Raw genomic sequence first — 13,499 nt, 5'->3', positions numbered from 1 at the left:
AGTTCCAAATACAGCTGACATTCAAATATCTGAGAAAATGAGGGGCTGAAGGGGTAACAGGCACGGTTTTTAGATTTATTGGATTTGGGAGCACCCTACATTCGCCAGTTTTCTGTTTTTCTTCTCTTCAGAAGACTCTCTGCCCCAGAGTCCTGGTCAGAGGACAGGTCGGGTGTCAAACCCCACGTCCCCCAGACCAGCTCTGCTTGCGGCTCTTCTGTGCACTGAGTCCCTTCGTATGTTCTGCTTGAGGGTTGCTGTGAGTTCTGAGATCCTTTCAGACCACTGCTTCATTCTGATTTCAAAATTATATTTCCATAACCTAATCTGATTATTTTAATTCCTGCCTAACATGGGAACAAATAGTGAATGAGGCAGGCTGAAAGAAATTTTTTGGTGGTTTTTTTGGTTTTGTTTTTTAAAGACAGGGTCTCACCCTGTTGCCCAGGCTGGAGTGCAGTGGCACCATCATAGCTCACTGCAGCCTCAAACTCCTGGGCTCCAGCGACTGTTAGCCCTGAGAGAGCCGGAAGCCCTTGTTCCACAGTGAACACCGCAGAGCACAGGGCTGACCTTGGCAGGAGCCCAGCAGACATCAGTCGAACTGAACTACTGAGTTCTACCTGAAAGGAAACAGCAAATGACAGAACAAACAGGGAACAGAGAGACACTGAGAAAAAAGGGAAAGAACAGTGTACATGTAAAGTGAGAACAGTGTAACCAACATCTGATCTGCAGGCTCTACCAGCTCGACCAGCCACCCCACTGCTCAGGGGCTTTCCCACAGTATCCACGCTAGGAGACGTGGGGAAGAAACAGCTGGTGTGGTGACAACCCTTGGTTCGAATCCCAGCTCTGCAGTTCTTAGCATGTGGCCGTGGGCAATTTACTGGCCTTGTCTATAAAACAATTTCAACTGAGCAAATCTGTTGTGGAGATGACAGAGGAGTTTTGCACAATAGTGTGGCTGGAGTAGGTGCTCAATAAGTAGTAGCTGTGGTTATTTTTATTAATAGAGCAATGGAAACAGATATAGGAAAGAACAAAATTGTAGAGAACCCAAAAGTGAAAAAGCATTTATCATTCAAGTTTACAACATACTTAAACAGAATTGCCTTGGCTATAATACTTGTTAAAATGAGAAGACTTGGAGTTTAAATCTTAGGGTGCTGTTTAAATCATATAGTATAAATCTTCCAAAATATTTAGGAATATGGCATTTATAGAAACAATTTAAACTGGCAAACATTTGAAAATTAAAAATACTTTTCAATAAAATTAAATAAGAAGTTATGGCCAGACAGAAAAAAAAAATCAGTTTGGAAGGAAACAACAAAAGCAAGAACAGCTGGAGCACAAAGAGGTCGTGCCTCAAGGATGCGTGTTATCGATCCTAGTTGCTTGTGAGATTTGTTCTTTTGCAGATTTTTTTCAAAACACAGATATATTCGGGATACCCAGGGTGAGGCTTGGACACATGTATATTTAAGACCTTGTAGCGTTCCGAGCCGTGGTATGTGTGTAGCCCTATGTGCAGGGTACTGCAGATCAGAGGGGCCTCTCAGTGGGATTTAGGGGTTCAGCCCTGCCACACACGGCAAGCCTGCAGGCACGACTCAGATCAAGGGAAGGAGAGGAAGCAGCTCCACAGGACCCACAGGAGTCCCGAAGCTCATATAATCAGCTCAATTCTTTTCACTCCAATTTCTGGGTGCACATCCCTCACCCCTCCCCACACCCCTCCTGCCTAAAAATACCATCTATCCATCACCAAACTGGGAAAAGCCCTTACTCACTCCACATCCTATACCGCTCCACCCCGAGGTGAGATTTTTATCATTTCTTTGCTCCTTGAGGATTCTGATGATGTTTGTTTTAACTTGATTTTACCTAAATATGATTCTTGAGGGGAGAGGAGGGTAAGGAGCAGCCAATGTGCTTATGTGAATCAAGGCTGAGACTAGAGCTACACACACAACCCAAATATGTTTGTTGTGTGGGGAGCAGATAACCTGTCTTGTTAGTTTCATGCATCATGGACCTAAGGTGCCTCATCCAAACTGGGACCGGATGTAGACAGTGAGTCTGGACTTTGAGCAGACCCTGTAATAGAATATGGCTCTTGGGGATCTTGGCAGGAATATTTTGTAGTGGAAGTGACATGAATAATTGGTGGCCAGAGGTGGACCATGAAGGACAGGCTCCTGATTAAGGTGGCCCTCATGGCCCTCCTGGTTTTCACACTTTTGCATGTCACTTCCCTTCCAGGATGGCATGACCCATGTATTGTTTCCAACCAACCGAATATGACAAAGGGGACGGAACGTTCATGATTACAGGTATGTGATTATATTACATAAGATCACAGTGTCTTATTTTTTCCTCTCTTGTTAGCTTTGAGGAAGCAGGCGGCTATGTTGGGCAACCCTATGTGGCCAGAAACTGTGGGCAGCCTCTAGGAGCTGAGGCGGCTCTGACCAACAGCCAGGAAGAAAAAAAAAGCCCTCAGTCCTACAACCACAAGGAACTGAATTCTGCCAACAAGCTCAGTGAACTTGCAAAAATCTTCCTCAGTTGAGCCTCAGATAAGACTGCAACCCTGGCCTTTACTGCAGCCTTGTAAAACCCTGAGCAGAGGACGCGGTTAGGCTGTGCTCAGGTTCCTGGTCCATAGACACTGTGAGATAATAAACATGTGTTGGCTTAAGCTGCTAAGCTTGTGGTGATTTGTTACACAGTAATAGGTAACTAATTCAACACTTGCACAACCAAGGGTGCCTCCTTAGATTCTGCACCCTAAGCACCTCCCTTGCCTCTCCCTAGTCCCAGCCCTGACGTGCACTGTGGTTTAGAGCATGTACAAACACAGTACCTGCACAAGTAGCGTCATTGGGCCGCTCTTATCAATTTCTAGAATCTCTCCATTTTTCGTTCCCACCAGGATATGTCCATGTCCCAAAGTGATGGCACGAATGGAAGGGTTATCTTCCAGAAGCAAGCCTGGGAGTAGGAGGAGATGTTGTATTTAATAGAACAGTAACAAAAAAGAAAAAGACGAATTATTAGCATAAATTTTATTTTTATAGTTCCAAAGTACTAGGTACTAGGCAATCATCCTTGATATGTCTATTAGGGGCTGCGATCTCTGAACATGGGAGAAAGAGAAATAATTGATTTGACAATAGTTTTCCAAGAACTTTAGTACTGTCTTCTCCATCCCCGTGAACAAAAAGATTTCTAGTGCATATTTCGGAGTGGCACCTTTTGAGCTAGTTGACAATGCTGCTCTTTTAATGGCATAAGTCTTCAAGCATCTTTCAAACATATCATCCCAGAGCTCGACGATTCCATCCTTTCCACCTGTTACGAAGCCCTGTGAAGGCACACATGGTAGGTGTTATACATACATCAAAATGACCAATTACCCACCCAGACCCAAGAGGAGTCTCCCATGGGTAAGGTAGCTTTGGGATGGTTATCTACCTAAATATATGAGACTCAAAAATCTATTATAGCAAGAACATTCTTCATGTAATACTTTCTGAAAGCATCTCTCCCCACTTCTCTAGCAGTATTAAGCACATTCTCATGTGTTCACCGTACTCTCCTCAGGCCATGGTTGGCAGTCGGTTCACTGATTCAAGGGCAGCTGTTTCTATGGGCAGTCTCCCATCCAGAACACGAGTTCCTGTGCTACAGGCCCAGCCCCTGAACCTAGCAGAGTTTCTGGTATCTCATATACTCCTACCAAATGGATTGGAATTAACATCACAATTTCAAATTATTCTTAAATAAGAAGGAACAAAATATTATTTAAGAGTAACTTAAGTCCTTAATATAATGAAACTATCCTACTATTAATATTTTGTTCACTAGACATGAATTTCCAAAATTAAAATCCAGATTAATTTTTACAAAACCTGGAAAGTAAAAAGCTTAAGATACTGGATTTTTTTTTTCCTGAACAGTGATCTTCATTCTTGTTCTAAGCTTTTGATTTTTTGGCTTTACTAGTTTTTCCTTTCTAGTAGTTTATCATATATACCAACTGTTCTTAGAAGGTTTTTTTTTTTAAAGACATAGTTTCACTCTGTTGCCCAGGCTAGAGGGCCATAGCATCAGCCTAGCTCACAGACACCTGAAACTCCTGGGGTTCAAGCAATCCTTCTGCTTCAGCCTGCTAAGTAGCGGGGACTACAGGCATGTGCCACTATGCCCGGCTAATTTTTTCTATGTATTTTTTGTTGGCCAATTAATTTATTTCTATTTTTAGTAGAGACAGGGTCTCGCTCTTGCTCAGGCTGGTCTCAAACTCCTGAGCTCAAACGATCCACCTGCCCCAGCCTCCCAGAGTGCTAGGATTACAGGTGTGAGCCACTGCGCCCGGCCAGAAGGATTTTTTTTTTTTTTTTTTTAAGAAAAATACTAATTCATTGTTTTCTCAGGAATTTTTAATTTGATGCATTTCAATGAAGTTCACAAAGAAATAATATTTTGAAGTATATTACATTAAATATCCTTATTCTTATTATAGAATTTGTACTCATGGAAATTCAATCCCCGAATTAAGTTTAAATACAGTATATTTATATTATGATATCCTTGCCTTTCCCCATGATTTTGCAGCTTAACTTACCAAACAACAGAGTTTAAACAAGTTATATCATATCTACTTTTGGGCCTACAGAAATCTGCATCCTGCTTTAATCTTTTCTAACATCTTCAGTTTAACCAAAAACATATTTGACAGTAAAAACCAGCTTAACCACTAAAACAACCATTACAGGTGCACATTTAAGAAAAACCTACTTTTGTAGTGGGATCAACACATTCACCTGGGCACAGGTAAATGAAAAATGAGGACTTAGTGTGTTGGGCTGCTTAGGCTGGAAGTCATATATATAACAGAGATGAACTGGCACCACCAAGCAAATGGAAAATATTGGTATTTGCTGGCAAATTGATTAAAGAAGGTATTTTAATAGCACCAAAGGTGTTATGGTTTAAATGTTTGTTTCCTCCAAAACTCATGTTGAAATTTAACTGCCATTATAACAGTATTAATAGGTGGGACCTTTAAGGGGTGGTTAGGCCTCTTAAAAGAGGTGGAGCCCTCATGAATAGATTAATGCCATTATTGCAGTGGTGGGTTCATCATAAAAGAGTAAACTTTGCCCCCTCTCACTGTCCCTTGCCCTTCTGCCTTCTCCCATGGGCTGATGCAGCAAGAAGGCCCTCACCAGATACAGCCCCTCGATCTTAGAGTTTCAGTCCAGAGCTGTGAGCCACTACATTTTTGTTCATTATAAATTACCCAGTCTCAGGAATTATGTTACAACAGCAAAAACAGTCTAAGACAGAAAGGAAGTGTCATCTTTGTAAAGGAACACTGCAAGGCAGGTGGACAGACGTGGGCAATGATGAGCTTGAGTGGCAGTCTGGCCAGTGAACTCACTTCACTGTAACACTCCTGCTAAAGCTGAACCTGTCTGCACAGGAGCAAACTGGTTATGAACATAATTTTTAGTCATAACAAATTAATATACTATAATCGAACTACTTGATACTTCCAGGTCTCTGCTCATTGTACCACCAAGGAGGAAAATAACATTGAGATACTTCTCAGTACTCTTCTGCTACTGTGTTGTCCACATTTATCCTGGCACTTCTTACGGGGTCCTTACCAGTGAGAGCCAGGAAAAGCAAGTGTGAAAAAAGTGGAGAGAAAATGCATATAAAGAAACAATTTTAAACAAAAAATCATAAAGATATTTGTGTTCCTCTTGCTATCTTCCCTCAACTAAATCTCATGACAACTACTTCCTAATTCAGATAGGAGTGTTTTTAGATATAGGCATCCTCTTGGTGGCCTTCCTCAGACTACCTTATAAATTTAGAAAGCTGATGAGGAAAATGAATTCTGAAAAATCAAGCCATACCTTATCCAATGCATACATAGCAAACACAGGCCCGTCATGAGCTTTCACTGTCTTCAGTAGTAGAATGTCTTTCCAAATAAAAATATCTCCAGTAGCTGCTCCCGAGAATACTAGATCTTCCATTCGTCCATAAGAAACACACATCATTGTTTCCAATTTTCCAACATTTCCAAAAGTTCCTCTTTTAGAAGTGAAGCCCCCACCTGGAGTGAACCCAGAAAATTTATTACTTACAAAAATTGACATTTCCTATGAGCACATAGAGTGACTACTTTTAATAAAAAAACCTTCATTGTTTGTATATATAAAGACATATAAAAGACATATACATAAAGACATATAAAAGTTACAGAGAACATCATAAAAATATTCTAAGAGGATTTCTTATTCACTCATTCATTAATTCAGTGTTTGCTGAATCCCTATTTTGTGGTGGACCCAGTGCTCAATGCAGGGACATGAAGATGCAAAGAAAGAGTTCCTGTCTTCAAGGAACTTAGGTACAGCTGGAGAGAGGACTCGATATGCATCTCAGTGGAAGACGTGTGTCTACCTGAGGCTCAGTGTAAGTTCTGTGCCAGTCAGAGGAAGGGGTGACTAAGTGCCTGGGAAAGTGAGGAAAATCTTCATGAATACTGACCAAAAAGAATAAAAACAGTACCAGCTGCAAATGTAAAATGTAAGAATGTTATACGTGTTCTGTCTCAATTTCTATCACAGCAATTTTGGGGTGAGAAAAACAAATCATGTAAGGAGCAGGCAGTGTATTAGGACAAAGCATCAGATTTGTCCCTTAGACCTCCACATCTCCTTGCAGCTTTGTTCAAGACACCTCCCTCCAGGCTGGCTCTCCAGACACACTGGGTGGCATCATCTTTTCTTCAAAGGCAAAAAGCACTGAGCAGTACCCTACTCGCATTTGGTGCATTGTAAGATTGAGCTTGGAACAAAAACGGATATAAGGAATTCAGAAACAATTGCAACAATGGGTCTGGCTTATGAGTGAAAAGAATAAGACATTCTTCCATGTTCTGCCATGCTTATTTGCTCATCATTATCAGCAACATAATCCACAAATATTTATTTTGACCACTCACTGTGTGCAGAGTCAGGGTTGAATTCATGTGCTAAATTCAGTGACAGACAAAAGAACCTTCAAAATATTGAACATTTTATTCACCCAAAGAGATTATTTCCTGCTCAGTAGTCCAACATAATTACTACTTTCAGAACAGAAAACTAAATATAAAAATAATTATTTTCAGAACAGAACATTTTCCAAAGCTTTCTAGATACTGATGAATATGCATAGCATATAGAGTGCTCTAAGTTTCATGGCTTAGATGTTAAGCAGTCCTAAGTGAATTTGGAAGAGAGTATTTTTTAGGCATATTTTTATTTCAGATTGCCAAGACAAGCCAGGTAGCGGCAGTGGCTTATCTTTTTTTTCTTTCTTTTCAGCTGGGGTAAAGCTCTCGACCACATCAATGATAAACCCAAATGACAGTACCTGCTTGTTGCCAGAATTTGATGTGCTTTATCCCAACTGTAACCAGTTTGTCAACATGGTGTGGGTTACACTTTACCACAAATATCTTGTCTTTATGTCCTCTGTAAGAGACAAATAGGAAACAAAATTCTAGTTTGGATGGAAGTACGGATATAGAGTTTTATTAAAAGCATCCATTTGATCTAATTTTCATTAAGCAAATCTAATAGTACAACTAAATTAGAAAATGATTTAAAATACAGGCAAAGGTCTATATTAAAATAATGAGTTTTGGCTTTTCTTTGCAAGTTTAAACCTTTTCTTTTTATCCTAATATTGCTACCAAAGTGTACTTATGTTTTTAACAAATTAATGAAATATTTTAAACATATCATAATATCTCCACATAAGATAAAACTAATGGCACCATAGGATTGCAAATAATTCTGGAGATACGGAGATCTCGTGTAGGAGAAAAGAGAAGACACTGCAACAGTATTAATGAGAGGCTTCACACATACCATTTTTGTTGTGGAAGGGATCACGCTTTGAGTTAAATGAAGTTTTGGCTAGAAATGTATTCATTAAAAATGGAAGCCCCTCCTCACAGCCATGGAGACAGGGTGTCAGCTACTGATTCAAGGCACTTTGGGATGCTGCACATTCAGAAATGTAGATGTACAACCCAAGGGGCAGAAGGACAAATATAAAAGTAAGGATAGATTGTAGACCTGGCATTTCACAATGTCAGGGAAATTTCTGTTTTAGAGTAGACAGTCATCACATTAGAATCTAAGGATTTCCTGGTCCTAATGAACTATTTGATGTTCTCCTCTGGCATATTAGGACATAGTTTTCACCATGTAAAAGAAAAGCAATTCACAGGAAGAACACGATTGATCAATCTCCTGTATGCATATAGATACAAAAATCTTAAATAAAATGTTAGGCAACTAGAATCCAAAAGCATATTGAACAATAATATATTAGGTCCAAATGTAAGGGTGGTTCAATACTCAGGAATTAAATAATACAATTCATCATATTAATATATATAAGGAGAAAAATCATGATCATTTTCACAAATGCTTAAAAGATATTTGACAAAAATCTAATACTCGTGATTAAAAAACCAATTAACACCCAATAAAGTAGGAATTAAAGGGGCCTTCAGCTTTGCCCCTTAGACATTTGTATTTCCCCGTACTTCCCGTCATTAAGAAACCTAGATTTACGCAAGACAACTATACACAGCGTGGCTCTCTAGACATGCTGTGTGCCATTATCCTTTCTTTAAAGACAAAACAAACCAGAATAGCAGCTTATTCATGCTGTGTGTGCAGGCACACATGTGTGAACTCTAAAGTCAGATTCTTAATGGCATTCTCAATAGAGTCAGGAACAAGACCATTACCACTATTTTTAACACTGTATTGAACATATTTACTAATGCCAAGTAGATAAGATCTTAAAAACAAAAGGCAGAAGAGCTGCAAAGGGAGAGGTAAAACTAGTTCTATTTGCAGATGATCTGATTATATGTCTAGAAAAATTTAAAAGAAAATAGTTTAAAAATGACTATAAACAAGATACTTTAGTAAAGCTGCAGTACATAAAATTAAATACAGAATCAACATGTATCAAAACCTTGTGAACAAGCGTTCATAGCAACATTATTCACAGCAACTAAAAAGTGGGAACAACCTTAATATCCATCAATTAATGAATAAAATGTGATATCTATACAATGAAGTATTACTCAGTGATAAAAAGGAATGAGGTGTTGATACATACTATGACATAGATGAACATTAAAAAATTATGCTAAGTGAAAGAAGGCAGTCAAAAAGGACCTCACATTGTACATATTATGTAATTCCACTTATCGGAAATATTCAGAATAGGCAAATCCATAGATGGAAAGCAGATTAGTGATAACAGATATGAGGTTTCCTTTGGGGATGAAATTGTTCTGCAATTAGATAGTGGTAATAATTGCAAACTCTGTAAATATGCTAAAAAACACTATACTGTAGACTTTAAATGGGAGATTTGTATCATACGTTAAAAAAAAACAAAAACAGCTCAGAGCAGGGTGAGCTATGTGAGGTATGCAAAATTTACCAGGCCCAGAGAGATTTCAGTCCCCTGACCCCCACCTCCACCCACCCCCCCCAGAAGCGGGGAACTGTTTACAGGCATTTTGTTCCTGACAAGCTGCCTCACTTACTATTTCATGTTTCTGGAATTTGTGATGTGAAGAACAATGTACAGTCAATAATAGCTTGGTTATGTTCAGTAAATTTTTGATATACAGCATAGGACCTGCCTCTTCTTTTCCTTTAAAAACTCACAACTGAGGGATGCGGTGAGCACTGTGGCATCGTGGAAGGGAGGAACATACCTCTAACCCTTGCTAGGCAGAGGCAAAGATATAAAATATAACCAAAATGTTTGTACTCTCATAATTTCCTGAAATAAAAAAAAATGCAATTTGAAACAGTGCCACCACGGCAAACTTGAAGGTACCGTCACTAAACATGTTCAAGCTCAATTTTGTAACAATCATGCAAGGATTAAAAGCCTACTGATAATAAAAAGAGTGTATATAACAATAATCATAGAAGGAATATGCTGGCCAGGCGCGGTGGCTCACACCTGTAATCCTAGCACTCTGGGAGGCCGAGGCGGGCGGATTGCTTGAGGTCAGGAGTTCGAAACCAGCCTGAGCAAGAGCGAGACCCCGTCTCTACTATAAAATAGAAAGAAATTAACTGGCCAAATAATACATATAGAAAAAATTAGCCGGGCATGGTGGCGCATGCCTGTAGTCCCAGCTACTAGAGAGGCTGAGGCAGCAGGATCGCTTGAGCCCAGGAGTTTGAGGTTGCTGTGAGCTAGGCTGATGCCACGGCACTCACTCTAGCCTGGGAAACAAAGCAAGACTCTGTCTCAAAAAAAAAAAAAAAAAAAAAAGAAGGAATATGTCATCTTTAAGATGTCAGAAGGGCTATAACCCCTTGCTCCATACCCAGTAGGTTATAACTTTCCATATTCATTCATGCAGTAATAATTTTTAACAAACATATATATAAAGCTGGCCCCAACAGGTAGATATCTGGTCGTTCAACAAATATTTTTATCTACTTTATGACAGACACTGTTCTAAGTGCAGACAAAGCAGCAAAAAAGACAAATTTCCTGCTTTCATTTAGCTTACCTCTCTCTCCTCTCCTTAGTAGGTAGGACAACATAAAAAAAAAAAAATTCCCACTTGTAATCATTGCTACCTGGAGCATACATTGAGGGCAACTTGAATCTATGCTTCCAGGTTGCAGTCCTTAAACTTGGCCCAAATAAACTCTCTTAATTTTGCCTCAGTTTTTTCCTTTAGGTTGACATATGTGATTTATCAATAAAACCATTTTTTTTTTTTTTTTTTTTTGAGACAGAGTCTCACTCTGTTGCCCAGGCTAGAGTGAGTGCCGTGGCGTCAGCCTAGCTCACAGCAACCTCAAACTCCTGGCTCAAGCAATCCTCCTGCCTCAGCCTCCCAAGTAGCTGGGACTACAGGCATTTGCCACCATGCCCGGCTAATTTTTTGTATATATTAGTTGGCCAATTAATTTCTTTCTATTTATAGTAGAGACGGGGTCTCGCTCTTGCTCAGGCTGGTTTCGAACTCCTGACCTCGAGCAATCCGCCCGCCTCGGCCTCCCAGAGAGCTAGGATTACAGGCGTGAGCCACCGCGCCCGGCCAATAAAACCATTTTTAAAGACTGTATGTGAATCTAATCAAGCCTAATTACCATTTACAGGAAATTCAGGGAAAAGCATGAAATGATTTCATGAAGAATTAAGTCCAGAATGTGCAACATTCTAGAGGTCAAACAACCTACTGCATGTATGGCATTAAAAAGGTCCATGGGAAATGCTACAAAATCAAAGAGGCTTAAGAGCTATAACAACTCAATACAGCATAAGGGCCTTGTTTAGATACTGACTTGAACAAACCAACTCTCATCCTTGAAACAATCAGAAATGTTTGATTATGAATTGGATAACAGATGAAACCAGTAAATTACTGTTATTTGAGTCAGTTGTAATAATGGCATGGTGGCTTTAAAAATATTCCTTTTCAGTTAGAAATGCCTAAGAAAGTACATACAGTTCAAATGACAATGTCTTGCATTTTCTTTAAAGTATTCCTGCCAAAAAGTGAGCGGGGAGAGGTTTACCCAGTTTGTAGAATGCTGATCATTGCAGTGGCTGGGAGATGGGACAGGGGACTCATCCTATTCCCTCCACTTTCGTGTAACTTTTAAAATTTCCAAATAAAAAGTTTAAAGAAAAGAACAGGGTGTCTCCTGACCCACAGGGAGAGGCAGGGAAAAGAAAGGGAACTGATTTGGGGGCTCTCTCCCTGTCTCTTTGAAAGTTAAAAGTGAACATGGACACTAGATCCATAAAACATCACTGGACATACCAGGAACAATGAGGACAGAGAGAAAGTTTTAGATAAAAGAAAAGAGAAAATTTGCTTAACATCAAGAGGAGACATGAACCAGATAACCATAAAAGGCATTAAGCATCTAAAGATTTCTTGATTGGAGGAAAATCCCCACAGATTCTAAACCATTAATATACACTTTAGAGAGAAGAGGCTGGAGAAAACCAGAATGAAAATTAAGAACAGATACAACACATTATATTTCCTAGAGATAAGAGGAAATTGTTTTGCTTGCTTACATCTATGCAAACATTTAGAAAAATCTTTTTTGAGGGAACTTCTTAGTTTTTCATCTAATTTCTTAGTGCCATAAAAACACCAATGTTGTTTCCGTTGAGGTAAAAGTTCTAAACTGGCTCATGAAAATGTTTAGCTAATGTCAATATCCAAATACAGAACCTGGGACCGGGCGCAGTGGCTCACGCCTGTAATTCTAGCACGCTGAGGCGGGCGGATTGCTTGAGGTCAGGAGTTCAAAACTAGCCTGAGCAAGGGCGAGACCCCGTCTCTACTAGAAATACAAAGAAATTAATTGGCCAACTAATACATATAGAAAAAAAATTAGCCAGGCATGGTGGCACATGCCCGTAGTCCCAGCTACTAGGGAGGCTGAGGCAGCAGGATTGGTTGAGCCCAGGAGTTTGAGGTTGCTGTGAGCTAGGCTGACACCATGGCACTCACTCTAGCCTGGGCAACAAACTGAGACTCTGTCTCAAAAAAAAAAAAAAAAAAAAAGACTTCGCCAAATAAACATCATGGACTGGATAGGATATCTTTCTTTTCGACACTTGTTAAATTTGTAGGGAGAAGCCTACGTGTGTGTGTGTGTGTGTGTGTGTGTGTGTGTGTGTGTGTGTGTGTGTGTAAGAAAAACAAAATGTAAAGAGTTTCAGGCTCTAGACTGAAAGAATAAGGTGTCAGAAGCCTGTGCTGGTGTCCTAATATTGGAGAATTCCTCATGCCTTGGTCACATTAATTCACCGTAAGGCCACATACACCTATCAGCAAGCGCAGAGGAAGAGGGAAGGAAGGTGCCTCTTCTGGAATCCCAGGCAGCGGCACAGGGGTGACTTGTCTTCCATGCTTTCCACTCAGAACCCTTTCATCTGCAGAGAGGCCCAGCAGTCCTGTGCAAGATTTTGTTTCCTTTCTGTGACAGTAACCCGTAACAGGAAGACTGAATGATTTATACCCTATCTCCAAAAAAAGATTTTTAAATGGCTTAAAATATAGAATACTAACATAGAATTAAGCCAGGTGGCATAAATTAGAAGACAGATGATATACTGGTGAGTGATAAATACAAAAGCCAGTTATAGAGCGACTGTACAATATCCCATATAAATGAATAAAAATGAAGAAAAATACAAGAAGAATATATGCTAAAAAATATGCTAAAATGTTAACCACAGCTATGTCTGGGTAGTAGAATTAAAAAGATGATTTTCATTTTCTTCTTGGTGCTTTTCTGTGTTTTCTAACTATTCTATAATGATTGTATATTATTTTGAAAACATCGAAAGAATAAGTGTTATTTTAAAATAAGAGACACGTTTTTAAA

At 39.5% G+C, this 13,499-nt stretch overlaps 2 protein-coding genes across 2 annotated transcripts in view; both read right to left on the bottom strand.

Annotated features, from left to right (window-relative positions):
• Positions 1-13,499, bottom strand: part of RPS27A (ribosomal protein S27a) — a 488,879-nt gene that overhangs the window by 310,130 nt on the left and 165,250 nt on the right. The gene's annotated exons all lie outside the window — the stretch shown is intronic.
• EML6 (EMAP like 6) overlaps positions 1-13,499 on the bottom strand; it is a 237,896-nt gene that overhangs the window by 67,339 nt on the left and 157,058 nt on the right. Inside the window, exons 17-20 of the mRNA XM_012777818.2 lie at positions 7,450-7,550; positions 5,940-6,142; positions 3,262-3,373; positions 2,873-3,000 (exon numbers count right to left, since the gene is read on the bottom strand). Of these exons, the coding sequence (XP_012633272.1) occupies positions 2,873-3,000; positions 3,262-3,373; positions 5,940-6,142; positions 7,450-7,550 (544 nt within the window). The remainder of the gene's footprint in view (positions 1-2,872; positions 3,001-3,261; positions 3,374-5,939; positions 6,143-7,449; positions 7,551-13,499) is intronic.

The sequence above is a fragment of the Microcebus murinus genome, chromosome 3 (assembly GCF_040939455.1).
Source record: "Microcebus murinus isolate Inina chromosome 3, M.murinus_Inina_mat1.0, whole genome shotgun sequence".
NCBI classification, from domain to species: Eukaryota; Metazoa; Chordata; class Mammalia; order Primates; family Cheirogaleidae; genus Microcebus; species Microcebus murinus.
Note: the sequence above shows the minus strand (reverse complement) of the source record. Positions and strands in the feature narration are given on the sequence as shown.